Below are 16,956 nucleotides of genomic sequence, written 5' to 3'. Positions count from 1 at the left end.
TGTTGTGGTGTTTTGTTTTTTTTTAAACAGTATTGACTGGTTTGAATAATCTGGAGATTTTATTCACTTAATAAAGCATGCAAGATTTGAAAAATGTACTTTGATACAGACCATTTTAAAAATACTTGTGTAGCATCTCTGATTACTTAGAACGGTCTTTCCCTTCTCAATGCTTTGAGATTCCTTAGCAGCAATTTCTCCCGCAACAGAGTGTGCTGTCTGCATGTTCTTTCTCTCTTCCATCCCACCTTTTTCTGATTGAAAACATCCCAGTTCTCCCATTTCCTTTCCTTTTGTGGTCTTCAAAAGCTTAGTATTAATTACATAGAGTAACATTGACAGATCTGAAATCTGGAAGGTATTCATGGCTGGTCACCCACTTCTGCACTGTTAAAGGTGTAAATGACTCGGTTTCACACATTCTTAATTGATACTGTTTATAATTTACACGTACTAATGAGTGCATGTGACCTCCTTAGCAACTCATTAAAACCCCAGAAATTACTCTTTCGAACTGCTGTGTCAATAAACATGTTCAAAATCTAAGAATAACAGATTTTGCTTCAGTGTTGAAATCCAGTTAATGAATTCTTTGGTAAGTGAAAAAGGTGTTCTGTGTATTAGGTCACAGAAGACTTGGAGCAACCAGAAATTAAATGCATGCAAGGAATTCTTAACATAAAAAGTTCCCTTTGCAGGGAAAAAATAAAAATATTCAATATTACCGTCGAAGTATTATCATGTACAACATAGTTATGAAAATAAAACTTATTTTTCAGCTCAACAGAAATAGATGATATGCTCAGAAAATCTACGAATTTGCTGCTTACAAGAACTCTAAGTAGTTGTTTACAGAACCTGATTAAAAAGCCCCATATAGGTTTAACAGAGGTAAGTTTTAAAACACATACTGAAAACTGTGGGGTTTGAGACAATTAGGGCTAAAACTATTCTTATAAGTGTAGGTTTACTGTAGTATTAAGATTTCTCTAAGAAAAACAAGTAGGTTTTGCTTTAAAATTGAAAATTTAAAGAGCTGTAAAATGTATGATGCATCAATATTTGTTACATAAATAGCAGTAATTTTAAAAATTATTTTTATTATACAAATTAGCGATTTTTTTGCAAGATGGTTTCCTTTACTTTCCCTTTTGAATTCTAAAATATCAACTGAATTTATTTCACTGAGTATATGTCTGCAGTCTTCATTTTTAAAATAGCATAATTTGTAAGTAAAAGGTAGTGTTACTCCTTAGTTGTAATTGAAAGCGTACTTGAAAACTAACAGGTAATAGGTGGTAATCTGGAATACTGTAATTAATTTCTAGTAGCATTGTTGCTGAAATAAGTAATCATATACAAATTTGAATGACAGTGAATGATACAAAATGTATTTTTACGAGATTGTCTCTTGTAGCTTGTCCAAATCATCATAAACACAACACACCTGGAACAAGCCTGTAAATACCTTGAGGATTTTATATCTAACATTACAAATATTTCACAAGTGACAGTTCACACTTCAAGACTTTATGGACTTTCTACATTTAAGGTATGGTGTATGACAGCTGTTATACAACTACATCTGAAAAGTTACATTAAAATCACTGTAAATGAAGCTTTTTTAAAACAAAAGGTGGTGAGGGCAAAGCTGCATGCTTTCTTTTATTTGACTCTAAAACAATTCTGAACTGTTAAGAATTCAGTTGTAACACTGAGCAGATAAACGCTGTTTTTTATGTTATCGGGATGATCTGAAATATGTCAGTACTTGAAAAGCATTGATATTTTCTTTCTGCTGCCTCTTTTATGAAGTTGTGAAATTACAAGATAAGCTTAACTGCACAGAACCTTTCAATAGCTTAAGCTCCAGTTTGTGTAACATCTTTCCTTTCCGAATGGAATCAAGCCAAACAGCTCGTTTAATCTAAAATGCATGTTTTTATTGTCGGTTTTTTATTATTATTGTTTTTATCCTACAACAGAAATATTTTGCGATATATTTCCAAGTTCTGTAATTCAGTAATATAAAAGCTGTATTAAGAATGCATTACAAAGCATAAATTATTCAATTATATTTTTGGAATTTATATTTTATTTACATGTCCTTTATAAACACAATAATATTTGTTAAAATGATTACTGGGAACTTGACTAGTCCTAATGTGTGGCAACTGCTTATCTGCACAAGCTGTATTTTCTCTGACACTTTTCGGCAAATGGAAGAAGCACTTAGGCTTATATCTTAAAATATTAAAGAAAATCATAGGTGATGCATACTCAGCATAGACAAATGTAATTTCAACAGATAGCATGGCAACACTTGTCTGTGGAGTATAATACAGTCCTGAAATAAAAAAGGTTGTAGTTATCCTTCCCTATATAGCGCCTCATTTTATTAGTAGTTGAAGTTCCCCTAGTCGTTCTTGCATTTGTCTGTACAAAAATTCTGAAGGATTTCAAAAAGAGGAAACTAATGCAAAAATAGCAAGTGACTTGTATAGTCACATATGATGAAATGGGCAGAGCGAAAACCAGAGCCTCATCTGCGAAGTTACTCTCCACAGTATTGCTCCTTTTTCAGTTTTAAGGCAGACAAGTCTTGTTAATAAGAAACCTGCATGTAAAAATAAAATTGCTGAAGATAACTTATATACATAATATCAGGTAAATGAAGATGACTGAGATTTATCCCTAACATAAATCAGTCAGAATTCTGATCCTTGTTCAGGCTGTTTTATGTCATAATGATGCTAATAAGCTCTAAACCAAAACCCCAACAGCTGGACTATGCTGAGTGCAGAGATTATGTGGTCTCAGACCACTGAATGTTCCTGCACCAGGAACCTGTACTGTGGCACTGGGGACAGGTGTAGTGAAGCCTAGAGATCCTTCGTGCTCTGGTGATGGCTGAGCACCAGGTACTTCTCTCAAGCACCAGATGGTTGTGTACATCGAAGAGACAAGTTTCGGTACTTGTATGCATTTAATATTGCAGAAATTACTTCATTGACTGAGTCTGTCTGAGTAGCTTTTTTTTTTTGGTTTAGAATAGAAGCAAATGCACATGCTTGAGGGGTGGTTTGGGGTTTTCTTTCTGAAGAAAACATTCTCACGGAAGAATACTCTTGTGTAAGTTACTTTGTGCTGTCAATTCAGCCAGTGCATTGCTGCTTTAGTCACTTGAGTCTTCTATACTCATGTTTTTGAAAGAGAAACAAAACAAAACAAAAAGTCATCAGGGATTCCAAAGCAGCTGCAATTTGATCTTCAGGTATTTGGGGATTTTTCAGTGTACGCTGAAAGAAAGCAGGATGATTTCTTGTATTTATGGGATAAAGAGGACTAATCCTGTTGAGAGTAGTTCTGTTTTCTGTACTTCATTTTTTCTCTTGATGCAATACATAACCTATCCTATTATAATATCCCCTCTGGCATAGATGTTAAAAAGTGGGTAAGATGAAATAAGATGTCGTCGTTGCAAGACACTGCATATTTCCAGTTGATTGCCAACAATTTTCTCATTAACTGTCATTTGTTTTGCTAAGGATTTAATGAACAAGGCAGGACAGAAAGGTTCTGGCCTAGTGACTGTAGTTAGGTTACCTTTGCCCCACCAGCAGTTTTACTGATTTTGCCCTGTCCTTAAGATCTAGGCTGCCTAGTTTGCTTATTGTGTACCGATAGTGTATCTGTGTCTTTCGATTTGCATCTCTATAGATATTTTTGTGTAGGGTCAATCCAAAATCTTTTTAACATTCAAACACAATGCTTAATGCAGCCATAGTCTCTGATTTCTTTAAGAGGTAAGGTGTTCTTCATCTTTGAATTTCGTTTAATAAATGCAGTTGAAAGTTTGCATTATATTTTGTGCTGATTTCTTATGCTGTAAGTTATGTTTAACTATCCTATAAACTAAGTTCTATTGGAGGGAATCACAGATTATATCTGTGTTTAGTGAGCTTAGTATTTATACACTTTGGAAAAATACAGAATGAATGCTGACAAATATGTAAGGGGGTTTTGGTTTGTTTTGTTCTTTTTCTTTTTTTTTAATGGCTCCCCTCCCGTCTTCTTGTTAGCCCAACGTTCTCCACTTATAGTAGAAAATTCTTTCCTTGTTAATCCCTCTTTTTTTTTTTTTTCCCCTCCCTCTTCTCTATTTCAATGAAACACTGCTTGCAGTTCCCCAACTGGTCCCTCACAGAGTTTGGTATGTTCTGCTGTTATTAAATTAATCTCCTGGTGGCAAATCATGTCACCCCCATTCTTTCAGAATGGTCAAAAATCTCCTTTATTAACAGCATTGATCACATTTACATTCCAGGACATGATCTTCTAAATACTTCTACGCTGAACATTTTCAATAGAAGCCTTCCGACCTATTTCATGGCTACTATTTTAGGAGGGATGTTTTTCGCTTTTTTTGTGTGTATGTGTGCGTATAAGATCTCATTTTAAGATGTCCTTCAGACTCTCCAAGCATTGTTTCACATGGGTGAAAAAAAACAAACAAAAAAACCCTGCACCAAACCACCAGAACTTTTTTAATTTATCATATTAAAAGTTGTGTTGCTTTCAGTATTTATAGCCATGTTTTCCAGCTTTGGATGGCCATTGTTTTCCTTTGTTTAAATCAGTGGTCGCACTAAGTATAAAGAGGTATATTTGCAGAGGTATTTGACAGAGGTTTCTAAACCCAGGTCTCAGCAGTAAGTTGCATAACGGCTGTGGGAGAGCCAGGTATATGACATTGAATCCCGTGCAGACCTTCAGGACATCCTCAGAGGGAAAAGCCATTTAACAAAACCATGTCATTTGCCCTTTTCACTTTATAATGGAGGGAAATCTGTTGAGCTTTCGAAAGATTTTGATGCAATGCTGTCACCATGTTAAGAGTTGGAACGAGTTAATCTGCCTCTAGGAATCATCCTCAGTCTGAACACTGCTAACTCGCTCTTTCTTGGCTTGTGCACAGGTTTCACACCGCTGCTTCTCAGCAGTAGCTTCTGGGTTTGAAATCCAATCGCTCAGCTCCTCAGGTTTCACAGGGAGTACAGCAACACGCATTGCTTAAAGTACTGGCAGCATGTTGCTCCAGTTGTAAACCAATGACCAAAGCCAGATAAAAGGTAGTAAAAAACAGGTTTCCAGAACAAAAACTGAAGGACTGATCATGCCATTGCCAGTAAATCATATTAACTGGTAAAGATGATACAGCCACTCCATGAATGACTTTACTTTTTAAACAAACAAAAAACCCACAACCCAAACAAACAAATTCAAGCAATTTTATTAAACCTAAGCAGATATATCTACGAGTCTCAACAATTATAGATTGTTGAAACTATGGTCTCATTGTTAACTAGATACTTTAAATACAGACTTGGCTTTAATTGAAGCTGTTATAGTCATAGTCATCCACAAAATAGTGGATGTCAGCATATTCCTTCATTTAAAATGTTAACAAGTTGCCAGATTCATGTGTGTTGGATTGGGAGAGCTGTTAAGTGGAGGCTTCTACAAGTTGATTTAACAGTAAAAATGCTATTTTTAGGGAATCGTACTTTGATATTTATACATGGAAGGGCCACGTGCTTTTCTTGATTCCTTCTGAAGTGCCTGGTGGCCTGAGGTCTGACTGAAGGTAGAATTTGACACACTCAGTGAGATGCCACCTTAAAGATCATATAATTTTGATATTATTTTTCTTTTTGCCTTTTTTATTTACACCTTTTCAAAGTGCTATGTGTTTGGACTGTTTTCTCCTATGATAAACTAGCAATGGGAATTCCATCCACTTCCATCTGGTTCCAGTATATCCAGCCTGTTGTTACTCTCTAAAAAACTTTAGCAACTGACCAGTTCACTTTAAATCAAATGTCTTTCTTGGACTATTTCTCAAGATCAGTGAAGGAAGTTTCATGTTGAGCCCAAATGAGAACATAGAATTTATCAAATATCTTCAAATTCCAGAGTGGCAAAAGCACGTTTTTCCAGCAAGATGCACTTTTTCAAGCAACTGTACGTTGATCCCCTTGCATCTCTGAGGACATGCCTTGAACAAATAAGGCAGATAGATAGCATTGGAAACTCACTTCACTGTAAATGCTAGAATTTACCTTTCTACTGTTTAAACAAGTAGAATCTGGGTGGTGGCGGAACAAAAAGTAGGGGTGGGAGGAAGCAAGGGAGTGCCCTGAATCATGGTGTGTGATCATCAGGATATTTAAAGGAGGGTGAAAAATAATGAATATTCTTAAGATGAGCAGCCTTAAGGCATCAATTAAATAAATGTCATATGATTGCTGGACCTCTAGCCATAACAGATAAAATAATTTGGTTCTTTTTATTATTTTCTTTGTGAAAGAGGGCTAATGGACTTTGTGTCAGGCTGAATTAAAGATGATTGTTGTGAAGAGAGTAAAGCAATTGCTTTGTCTGCAAATTCAAGTTAATTTGTCTCTGATAACTTAGGCTATTCTGTAGGTATATTTTGTTATGAACATTCCTAGAGTATTCATTATAGAAGTATTTTAAAAAACACATCTTCAGACTTACTGTGAAACAGAAGTTAAAATAGTTATTTAAATAGTGTGTTTTCTGAATCTTAAGAAAAACCTATGACTTCAGTTTTGTTTATGAATGTGATTTTATCTACATTCTAACAATATTTTAGAATTCTGACAATTGCAATTTTTTTTTTTCAGGATGCAAGGCATGCTGCAGAAGGAGAAATATACACAAAACTCAATCAAAAAATAGATGAATTTATTCAGATTGCTGATTATGATTGGACAATGTCTGAATCAGATGGAAGAGCCAGTGGATACCTAATGGACCTTATTAACTTTTTAAGAAGCACGTTTCAAGTTTTTACTCATTTACCTGTAAGTGTTCAAAATTAAGTTTAATTTCAAACTGTTTGAGCATTATTTTATTTTAAATACTAAGATTTTGATAATAGATGTGATTTTTGAATTGTGCACATGCTGGCAGATGTCTTTTCTTTCTTTTTTTTTCAATATGGATGTATTTTCAGATGTGTTTCAGTATGTTGATGATTCTTACCCATGATAATACTTAGAAAATGTTTTCAAATACTCTAGTAATAATGTTAACAACAACGGATTTACAAATAGTGTCGGAACTCATGCAGTTTTTTTAGAGCATTGGATAGCCTTCTTAGTTGACCATGGTGGTGCTGTGTACACATGCAATGATTCAAACATACAGAATTGGTGCAAATCTTGCATCTGTGCCAAGACTATGGAGGTCTTGGATTTTCCAAGGTTTTTAGCTAAATAATTTTGATCATAAAAAGTCATTTTATTCTAGTTAACTGAGCTTCATTAAAATGAATCCTTGTTCATATTCAAATATATCCTGTGTCATTTTGTCTCAGGTAAAAAGGTACTGTTAACCCGTTTTATGTACTAATTGTTACATTCCATTGTTTCAGTTCCCCTTGCTTTAAGACAACAAAGACTATTCTAGTTTGATTTATCATCATAGTAGTTTATAGCTTTATAAGTATGGAGTAAGTTCAGTAAATCTTCCAAGCTACATCTGCTTTTCATCAGCTTGTCTTTGGTTGCTGCTGTCACACCCATGCCAGAGCACTTTACCCACATGCAGTGTCTGTATAGAGTATATCCTGAATGCATGGAGTGTTTTGAGGCTCCAGACCGGAAGTAGAAGATAGTGTCTTTAAGTGCCCAGCGGGATGCTGAAGTTGCTGGCATAGTGGGCTTACCTGGTCTTCCAAATGATGTGTGAAGATGCTGTGATTCTTCAATCTCCTTTTTCTTTTTTACTGCCTCAAAGGCATAACCCACTCAAAACATACCATGTAATACTGATGTGAATGTGCTGTGTGAGGCCTGTGCTTCCGTGCCAAATGAGCTGAGCATTTTTGATGAAGGATAACAAGCTTGTTGCATAGTTAAATTAGTTGTAACTTAACATGTGAAGCAGTATGAACAAATGGCACTGCTCCTCCCTGGCCGTATGCACATAGCAGTTAAGAGATATGCAGCTTCTAGAGAAGGACGCATGGAAGTCTGACATGAGCACATGTTGTGATGTAGCTCTTCAGAAATGAGCCACAGCCAGAATGAAGTAACATGTTAGGAGGGGTGGAAAGAAACAGCTGTGGCATTGGGACTCAAAAGGGATGGAACAATATGCCTGGGGGCACAGGTCAACCTAACTCCTGTGAAGAGGTTATTCTGTAATTTCAAACTCTGATGGGGGAACAGGCAGGACGTAGAGCTAGACAGACATCTAGTCTGGTCTGGCAAGAAGGTTCTTGTAATTTTTGATTTATCCTCTGTATTGCTCCCTGTTCTGACTTGGCTTATGTAGAAACAATTGACTGCCCCTATGAATGTTGTTGTGCATGAGCTGTGGAGGTTATATGAAACTATGTATCTGGTTTTATTATGGTGATTCTGGTTAGATTTGTAACAGCAAGCAATTTGCATTAGGAGAATATTTGTAGTAAAAGCATTTTCAAAGATAAACTCAGAACTAGGTTCCATAGCTCATTATAACAGTAAGTGCTTTGGAGTGCTAGACGAAGCTAGATTCTCAAATGCTGTAGGTAAAATCTGGAGTAATTTTTAGTATTCATTTTCCTTAATGGATGGTTGCATTAACATCACAGTATCATTTCCATATTATTTTTTTATGGCTGGCAGAAACATTCCACTGCTCAAAATAGTTTCTCAGAACCTTTTCTGTAATTAGAAATCAAGCAAATCCTAGCCTCTGGCCACAATTCTAGTAAGGAAAAGAGCAGGAAAAGTAGAGGAATCTCCTCGCTCCTACCTCAGTGTATCCGATCAATGTTAGAGGTCATTGTGCTGGGGCTAGGAACTAGCTGACCACACTGGTTCTACATAGTCTTGTTCAAGGGTCACTGACTTTCTCATTGATATTGTTTCAAACTCTGGTCATCTTGTAGAAATGTTATATAATATATGCTTTAGCAATTTTTTGTTGTGGTCATTGGGTTCCTGTCACTGGAGCCTTGTTTTGTTTCAGCACTATGTGTAAGCTGTCTGAGTGCTCAGGGATGTGTCTCCTTCTGTACTTCCACGTGGGGCTATACTGAAGTATTTCTGTACAGATGCCACCATAACTTCTAAAAAATACATCTCATGTTACATATTTGTTTTTGCAGTTTGTATTATTTTTGTTGGAACATTAGAGGTCTAAATCAGGCAGACTGTGATCTCAATTTTACTGAATCTGCACACTGTGGCACAGCTTAGTTGGAGTCTGATATCTCTATTGCATCACTGAAAATGTTATCTGTCTCTGGAGCTTTTTTTTTTTCCTTTTCCTTAAGTTTTTCATCTTAATTTTTCTCCCCTGTGGCTGTTTAGTGTACTTAACAAGCAATTTTGGAAGAGAAAATAGCTTATTCCACCCTGCAGTTATATTACCACTGGATTTAGGTTAAAATTTGTTTATGAGTCATGTTATATTTAGATTCTCATTGTCCTGAGCCATTCTAAGTCTTGCCTGAGCAAAATATGTTAATGATGTACAGATAGCCTCTCTAAGCCAAGATGGCAAACATGGCATTTATTTTTTAGTGAAAACTTCCTGGAAAGGTGTATCTACAGATGCTTTGTCATTTGAAGTTTACTGCTTTTATATTTTGGCATACAGTTCCTTGTTACAGAAAAATATTTAATTACTGAATTGGTATTATTTAAATTATAATCTCAACAAAATACTATGTAAATTCACAGATTTAAAAAAAAAAGAGTAAAGGAGTTATGTGGCTGTAATTGTTCTTCTTGGAAGCTTTTCCTTACCTTTTATTGCTACCAATTTTTTATTCTTTTGTTTTTTGATGTTGACAGTACATCTTAATTTTTTTGTTTTGATTGCCTTACTGGTTTCCTTCTCAGAATAACAACAATGACCATGCAGCTATGTCGGTAAGTAGATGCAAGATGAAGAAAAAAGCATGTGAACTGAAAAACTATGAACTGCCTGCAGGCTTATTGCTTCAATTTTTAATCATTTAATAAAAAGAACGTTCTGTTTTGCTGATGACTTGCCGCGTACCTTGTGTGGTTGCATGCAGGGATCAAGTTAATGACTAATATTGAGCTTTTGTACACTGGGACAGCAGGAACCCTAAAAACCTTGCAGAAGGTTGGTGAGGTGTCCCTTGCATCCCAAGTGAAATAACTTAGAGGAAACTATGAGAGAGGTCAGGTATCAAAATGCAGTTATGAGACATGCGCACAGAATAAGGGTAGAGTGATATAACAGAATAAATATTGGTGAAAAATCCATCGTTTCTCTGCTACATCTGCCTGAGGTCAAGGGAATGTGTGTGTTCACCTTCTGTTGTTTTTTTTTTTTTTTAAGATTATTGTGGATGGCATTTAAGAATTCTTCCAAGCCCTGATTATTTTCAGGTCATCAATTTCTGTATAAGGAATTTATTTGGATTTGACATAAACATTTTCATGATAACGAAAGTATTGAAAATAATATTATGAGTAGCTTCTGAAAAGTGAATTTCTGAATTTACTTCTACTATTTTTTTCTAATGATGTAGTTGAGACTTGTTCACTTAAGCAACTACTGTGTACTGTGCTGTTCACTGTTTAAGTGAACAAATGTAAGGCACTTAGAGTACACAGTGTGGGAATATGCCTATTCATTGCTACAACCTGGAAAGCAATTGGCTGAATAGTGGTTTAGTGGATCTGGAGAGAGGATCTAGCACTGGATTTCCCAGCTGTCAGGAGCCTAGTGTTACAAATGGAGGTTTCGGGAGGTGAATTATTTAGTCTGTTAAGGAGAAGGCTGAGGAGAGATCTAGTGACAGCCTACAACCTCTTAAGAATAGATACAAAGAAGACAGAGCCAAGCTGTTCTTGGTAGAATGGACAAATTCACATGTGGCTGTGGTCACAGGCAGAAGCTTGGAAGGTGAAGCTTTGACATCGAGGAAGGAGTTTGCGTGAGTAGAGTAGTGCGGTGTTGGAAGAGGTTCCCCAGGGAGGCTGTTGCTTTCCCATCCTCACTTGTACTGAAGACTCGGCCAGAAGAAAGGACAATGGACCTGAACTAATGTTCGTAGTAGTCCTACTCCAAGTAGGAGGCTGGACTACATGGCGCTGGTGATTCATTCCAATGAGCATTTCTGTAATTTGAATACTCAGCCTCTGTTGAACCGTCAAGCTCATTAGGTGTCATAAGCACAATGGATATTGAATATTTCATATAGAAATACTTCCTGTTTATGTTGAATAGATGTTGGTGTGCTGGTTATGTCATGACCAAGCACTAGCAGAATTTCAGCAGTGCAGATCCCAGAGGCTGCATTGCATTTGGTTATCATTTGAGAGTAATGAAATTTTTAATGGTTCTGTTTTCTAAAGTCACAGGAATTTGAGATTGTATCCATTTTCAGGAACTTTTACATGCAACTTATAGTGCCATTAGGTTCTTCAAATCAAAAAGCAAATTAATCTCATGCAATCAATTGGATGATCAAATGTGTTACTAAGGACCTACATTTTTAGTTTTTATTTTGAACAGTTAAAGAAAAAAATTACCTTCTATTTTCAGATCAGTTAATTTGAAATTATGGAGGGTGGATATATAAACGGTTTTAAGTTTAGAATTAACTGAATTTTTATTCTAGATATGTGCTTTGTATCAGACAAGTCTCTGGAAAAGAATGACTATTGAAAAGTAACAGTTACAGATTATTTCAAACAGATTTTTTTGCTTTAGTATTTCAGTAGCATTGGGGACAGAGACTGGAAGTAAAATTGATTCTTAAAAATTCCACTAGTATTTTTTAGTATGCTTCTATTTTATCAGTAGTTTAAAAGTTGGATTTTAGTCCTAATGTTAAGAACTGTAACACATTTGTTGTTACACGCAATAAAATCTGTATGTTTCGTTTCATTGCATTTTCAGACAGTTTTTCATTATGTCACTTCATATGGTTAAATTAATTCTTCAGCTTAACTTCTTAGATTTTAACAGATACATTTTGTTATTTCCTTTTATGCTGAGGATGGCAGTTTGTGTTATTTTATTGTTTCTGTGATTGGCAACAAAGGCCCAATTTCACAGCTTGCCGTGAGGGTGAAGGGGGGGTGTCTTTCTGCAGCTATATTCAAAAACTGTCAATCCACAGCCTCCACAGGCTACTTAGAGAATGGGTTTTCGTAGCGATTTCTCCAAATGCCGCTTCATGCTGTCTTTGATTGGCACAGCCTGGCAGGGAGGATGGATGAATCTGTCACTGGCCGGTTAATTGTGTTGCTAGTCTCAGCCTGACATCAGGTCTTTGACTCTTAAGTGGCTCAATACAAAACAAATTAGCAGATTGTAGTCATATTTCTCATTCTATATGCTTTGACTTTGTTGAATGCAGTCCATAAATCATATTGACTGACACCATAGTGAATGATGAAAGCTGCTTTTGAGACAGCTAGCGTGGGTCTTAGAAAGCAGTACCGCGAAGGTGCCATGGAAGGATGCATACGGCTGACCCTTTGGGAATTTCCTAGGAGCCAAATGTCTCTTTACTGCAATTGTTCTTAGGAGAAAAGCTTTGGAGTCCTATAAAAAAGGATTTAATATGTCAGCAGATTCTCTTTACAAGCTCCTTTGAAATATAAGAAGTTTGTCTAAGGGTTTTCTCCTTTTACAAACTTGTATTTCAGCAAAATGTAAAGGCTGGGTGAAAAAACAGTTGCCTTTAACGCCGTTAGCAGGTGTTTTTTTCTTGTAGAATAGGGTCCTCGTTTCCTAAACTTTACATTGGTTGAGTGGAAGAATAGGTTTTGTAGATAGCAGCAATTAGCATAGGCACAGCGGAGATAATAGTAATGTCTCCAAATGGGAGGTGACTGGAGTGGATGTGAGAAGCCTGCTGAATCTCTGCATGCTATTGAATATAAGTATTTAATTGCTAGATACAGTAACCATGGCCACCCCCCCTTAAAATGGTAATTAAAAAAAAAAACAAACTGACAAATAATAAGCATTAAGAATGTTTTAAAACTAACTGAGATTTGTTTAATTCTGGAAGTATGTTATTGCTATGTTTGTGAATTGTTACATTTCCTCTTCAAAATGCACTATGGAAAAATGGCAAGGAATTGATTAATTGGTGCATGGTGGACATATGGAAATAGATTTTTAGCTAGATCTCGTTCGTCAAATACAAATTTGAATTTTGTTCTTTTCTGAATATTGTACATCCAACATATTTTGAACTGGGAAGAGGAATTTCGAATTTTGAAGAGGATAACAGTAAAGCTCACTTTTCTCTGAGTTAAAATTCAGCGTTTTCATTGATATATGTCGTTTTTCTCTAGATTTAGTAAAATAAATTGACTATATAGAGCAAGTATAAACCGTGTTTAGTAAACTTCTATTATTTGTTATTATGTCATGTGAACAATAAGCCTGTAGTTCAAGTTACATAGTTGGAAAGAGTTTAAATGTTAGGATGTTTCCACTTTATGAAATATAAAATAAACATTAAATGTACATGTATCGATACTTATTTAAAGTCTAACTGGCTTTTGCCATGTCATTTCTGTATTGTAACCATTATCTTGTGCTCCAGTACTATTGATATTTGCCAGATTATAACAATTAACTACAGATGCTTGTTAGAAATATTAAATTCTGTCTTTTGTTTAAAATAATAGAGGAATATACATTGTTTGCATATAAAATAAATTGAATGTTAAAATTTTTCTTGACAACCTATTAATCTGGTTGAACTTTTATTTCATTAGAGTGGCAGCATAAATAGGACATGGAGCTGATTTGATGGAGCAGTACATTAAACAGAGATGCACTAGTTGTTCCATTAAATCAAAATGACACTTCCATTAAGTATTTCAAACCTACTACACTGTAATTAAATGAGCTGTGGCCCATTGATTCCCCTTCTCACCTCCTTTTTTCCTTTTTTTCCCCCCTCTTTTTTTCCTCTTTTCTTTTTCCCCCCCCATTCATATTGATACTGTTCTGCTTGGGAACTAGAGCTGCATGTCTCCCAGAGTAATTACCATTGGGTTTGGGAGACTTTTAAGCATGCTGGTTTTGCATTGTTTCTTACATTCCTCATTGTCAGCTCATCTATTTTGGTCCGAAATGTTATTTGCTTTTCTGAGATTTTGAATTAAGAACTGACATCTCATTTTAGATATAAAGCTCCTAACAGTTCAAGGTGTCTAATGCTAAAGAGATATTAGCAACAGCAATTTAATATTTCATTGTGACCTGAGGAGAGTGAACACTTTCCATTTTATTGTCTACAATTTAATTACTTTTTAATAAAGAATGTTTTTTTAAAAGTACAAAGCATTTAGGGCCAAATTTGCTTTCTGATATACGTAGACATGAAAATTCAATGATATAAGCAAGTTGTCTTATTAAGGATAAGAGCTGGCTCTTCAGATGTGGCAGCAGAACGTTCCAAACTTTCTGGGACAGTCTATCCTTGTAATTTTTCATTGCTTATATGGGTTTCTGCGAGTCAACAGTGAATTGATCACCTTGACTTCGCAGAAAACAGCTGGGGAACCATTGCTTTAGAAAAAGAGGTGCCTTCATTTTACTGACAGATATAAGTAAAATGACAGTGGTGTGTGCTCCAGTAGGTGTACTATGTAATTTTCATTTTTTTTAGTGCAAGCGTGTTAATAGGTCCCTTTGTTTGGATATGTATTGTAAGACAGACATCAGTTGAGCAGCATGATTTAGGTGCATTAAGTGAGCGAGATTCATATAATTGCATTTGAAAGCCAAGATCAGCCCGCTCTAAAAGATTGCAGTGCTATGAATAGAACGGTGCCATCTGATTGGGTATCTGGTTTAATTGGCTTTCCTAATTCTAAGGTAGAATTTCCGCGTCTTTCCATTTTTCTGTAGTAATATTTTAATAATAATCAAATCAATATATGATTTTGTGCTTTGTTTTTTGGTCTCATGTTTGGAAAATTATTTGTCTCAATTTACATATGCATCATAAAGACAAATGTTACTAACTAGACTGTGATTGGAAAATTATTTCTATTTTGTACAGCAGAGGGCTACATTTCATTTTGTAGACAGTTGATTACTGACACGCTGATTTATCAAGCACCTGAAAAGATGATGAATAAGCAGGAATAGTTTGAATTGTTTAGCAACAAGCTTTGAGATGGAATTCAAGCAATTAAAGCACAAATAATTAGCACTGGCTGTTATGAAAAATACCCCATTTGAAAGCAGTGGTTTTGTTTTATAAAAAATTTGGGTGTGTTTTACTGACTGTTTTAACTGTGCAGCATGTTGATTTTTGTTATTTTCTTTTCTTGCTTTTATTTCTGTTTAGGTTAAAAAAAAATTAAGAAATCCACAAAAATGTTCATATGCTTCAGCAGCTTATGTTGTTATTGTTTTGGAAATGTCCTTGTATTTGTGAAGACAGTTGGATTTCCGGAAGAAATATCAATAATTGCTTTAACATATTTAATTCAGTTCCCCGATTGATTTAATAGAAACAAAGCTAGCAGGTTAAAGAAATGAAAAGAAGTGATATCTGTCTCCTTCTAGTCTAAGTCCTGCATCATTAAGACTTTGAGTGTATGTTAAAACCAAATCAGATAAGCAGCTCTTTAGAGATGTGTCCTCTTCTTCTGTCTTAAAACCTGTTGCTCTTTCTACCAGGGAAAAGTGGCCCAGACAGCTTGCATGTCAGCCTGCCAGCATCTTTCAACATCCCTATTGCAGATGCTACTGGACACTGAATTAAAACAAATAAGCATGGGAGCAATTCAGCAGTTTAATTTAGATGTGATACAGTGTGAATGTAAGTAGATGTTCCAGAATTCCTATCTATGTCTGTCTTACCACTGCAAAAAATTTCTTTAGTGCAAGCCATATGGTGAACTTTTTCCATAATGTACTAAAGCTTTGTCATTTTTGAAAGAAAACTATTACAGCACACCTTTCTGTAAAAGTATTAATGAATAAGTATGTTAACCTTTCTCTGAAATTTGTTTATGAAACTTTTTTTTAACTCAGTACCTAATTGAAATATACCTTAAGTGTTACTCCTAATGGAATAATTTACCCAGTTAAAAAACTACAGTATAGTACAAAATTGCCTAAATCCACTACATAAATATAGTGCTTTTATAGTTTAGGAAAAAAAGGTCAAATGTCTGTAAAATTTTAATTTTCTCTCTTGAGTTTATTTATTATAATAAAATTTTTAAATTTACTGTTACATAGGGTTTCCTACCTCCTAGAACTACTTACTTACTGTGCAGAATAATAGTACTTATTTAGTAAATACCAGCTATTGTTCTGTTGTCACTTTTCAAAAGCTGGCATCAGAATTATTTTATAAAAAAACGTTCAATCCAGCACTGAAGGCAGGATTTACTTCTGTATATTTTGTGTGGAGCTCACTACTGAGAGTGAGCTGTTGATCTGTGTGAAGGAAGCTACCTGCAGAACATGGTTGTGTTATGAAGATGTTTTACGTCTGGTTTTATTGTAGATGACTTAGATACAGTGTTTTTTTCAATGCGTATTTTCAGTTTCTTATGTTCTGGTTTTTACAAAGTACCTCTCCTCGTGCGTGTTTGAAGCAATGTTTGAATTTCAATGATTTTGGTGACCTCTGTAAAAAGGGACAAGTCATATCATGAGGTTTTCAGTTTGGACATGTGAAAAAATTGGTGACTACTCAATTAGTGGCCACCTACGGGAAACTGAAAATTTGATTTCAAGCAATATGGTTAGCATCACAAAGGGGTCTTGTGGGAGTCCAGGGCAGATTTAAGGGGCATTTTTTACGTTTTAGCCATATGCTTGTCTTCCTTCTCCTGCCTTATTTGTTACATCCCATGTAAACTCTGTAACAGGTAGAGCAGGCATCCTTCTGATCGT

At 35.3% G+C, this 16,956-nt stretch overlaps 1 protein-coding gene across 1 annotated transcript in view; it reads left to right on the top strand.

Annotated features, from left to right (window-relative positions):
• Window positions 1-16,956, top strand: part of EXOC6 (exocyst complex component 6) — a 54,037-nt gene that overhangs the window by 24,381 nt on the left and 12,700 nt on the right. The window contains exons 15-18 of the mRNA XM_009879351.1: window positions 780-891; window positions 1,418-1,552; window positions 6,711-6,890; window positions 15,727-15,868. Coding sequence (XP_009877653.1) covers window positions 780-891; window positions 1,418-1,552; window positions 6,711-6,890; window positions 15,727-15,868 — 569 coding nt within the window. The remainder of the gene's footprint in view (window positions 1-779; window positions 892-1,417; window positions 1,553-6,710; window positions 6,891-15,726; window positions 15,869-16,956) is intronic.

This window comes from Apaloderma vittatum, unplaced genomic scaffold (genome assembly GCF_000703405.1).
Source record: "Apaloderma vittatum isolate BGI_N311 unplaced genomic scaffold, ASM70340v1 scaffold13002, whole genome shotgun sequence".
NCBI classification, from domain to species: Eukaryota; Metazoa; Chordata; class Aves; order Trogoniformes; family Trogonidae; genus Apaloderma; species Apaloderma vittatum.
Note: the sequence above shows the minus strand (reverse complement) of the source record. Positions and strands in the feature narration are given on the sequence as shown.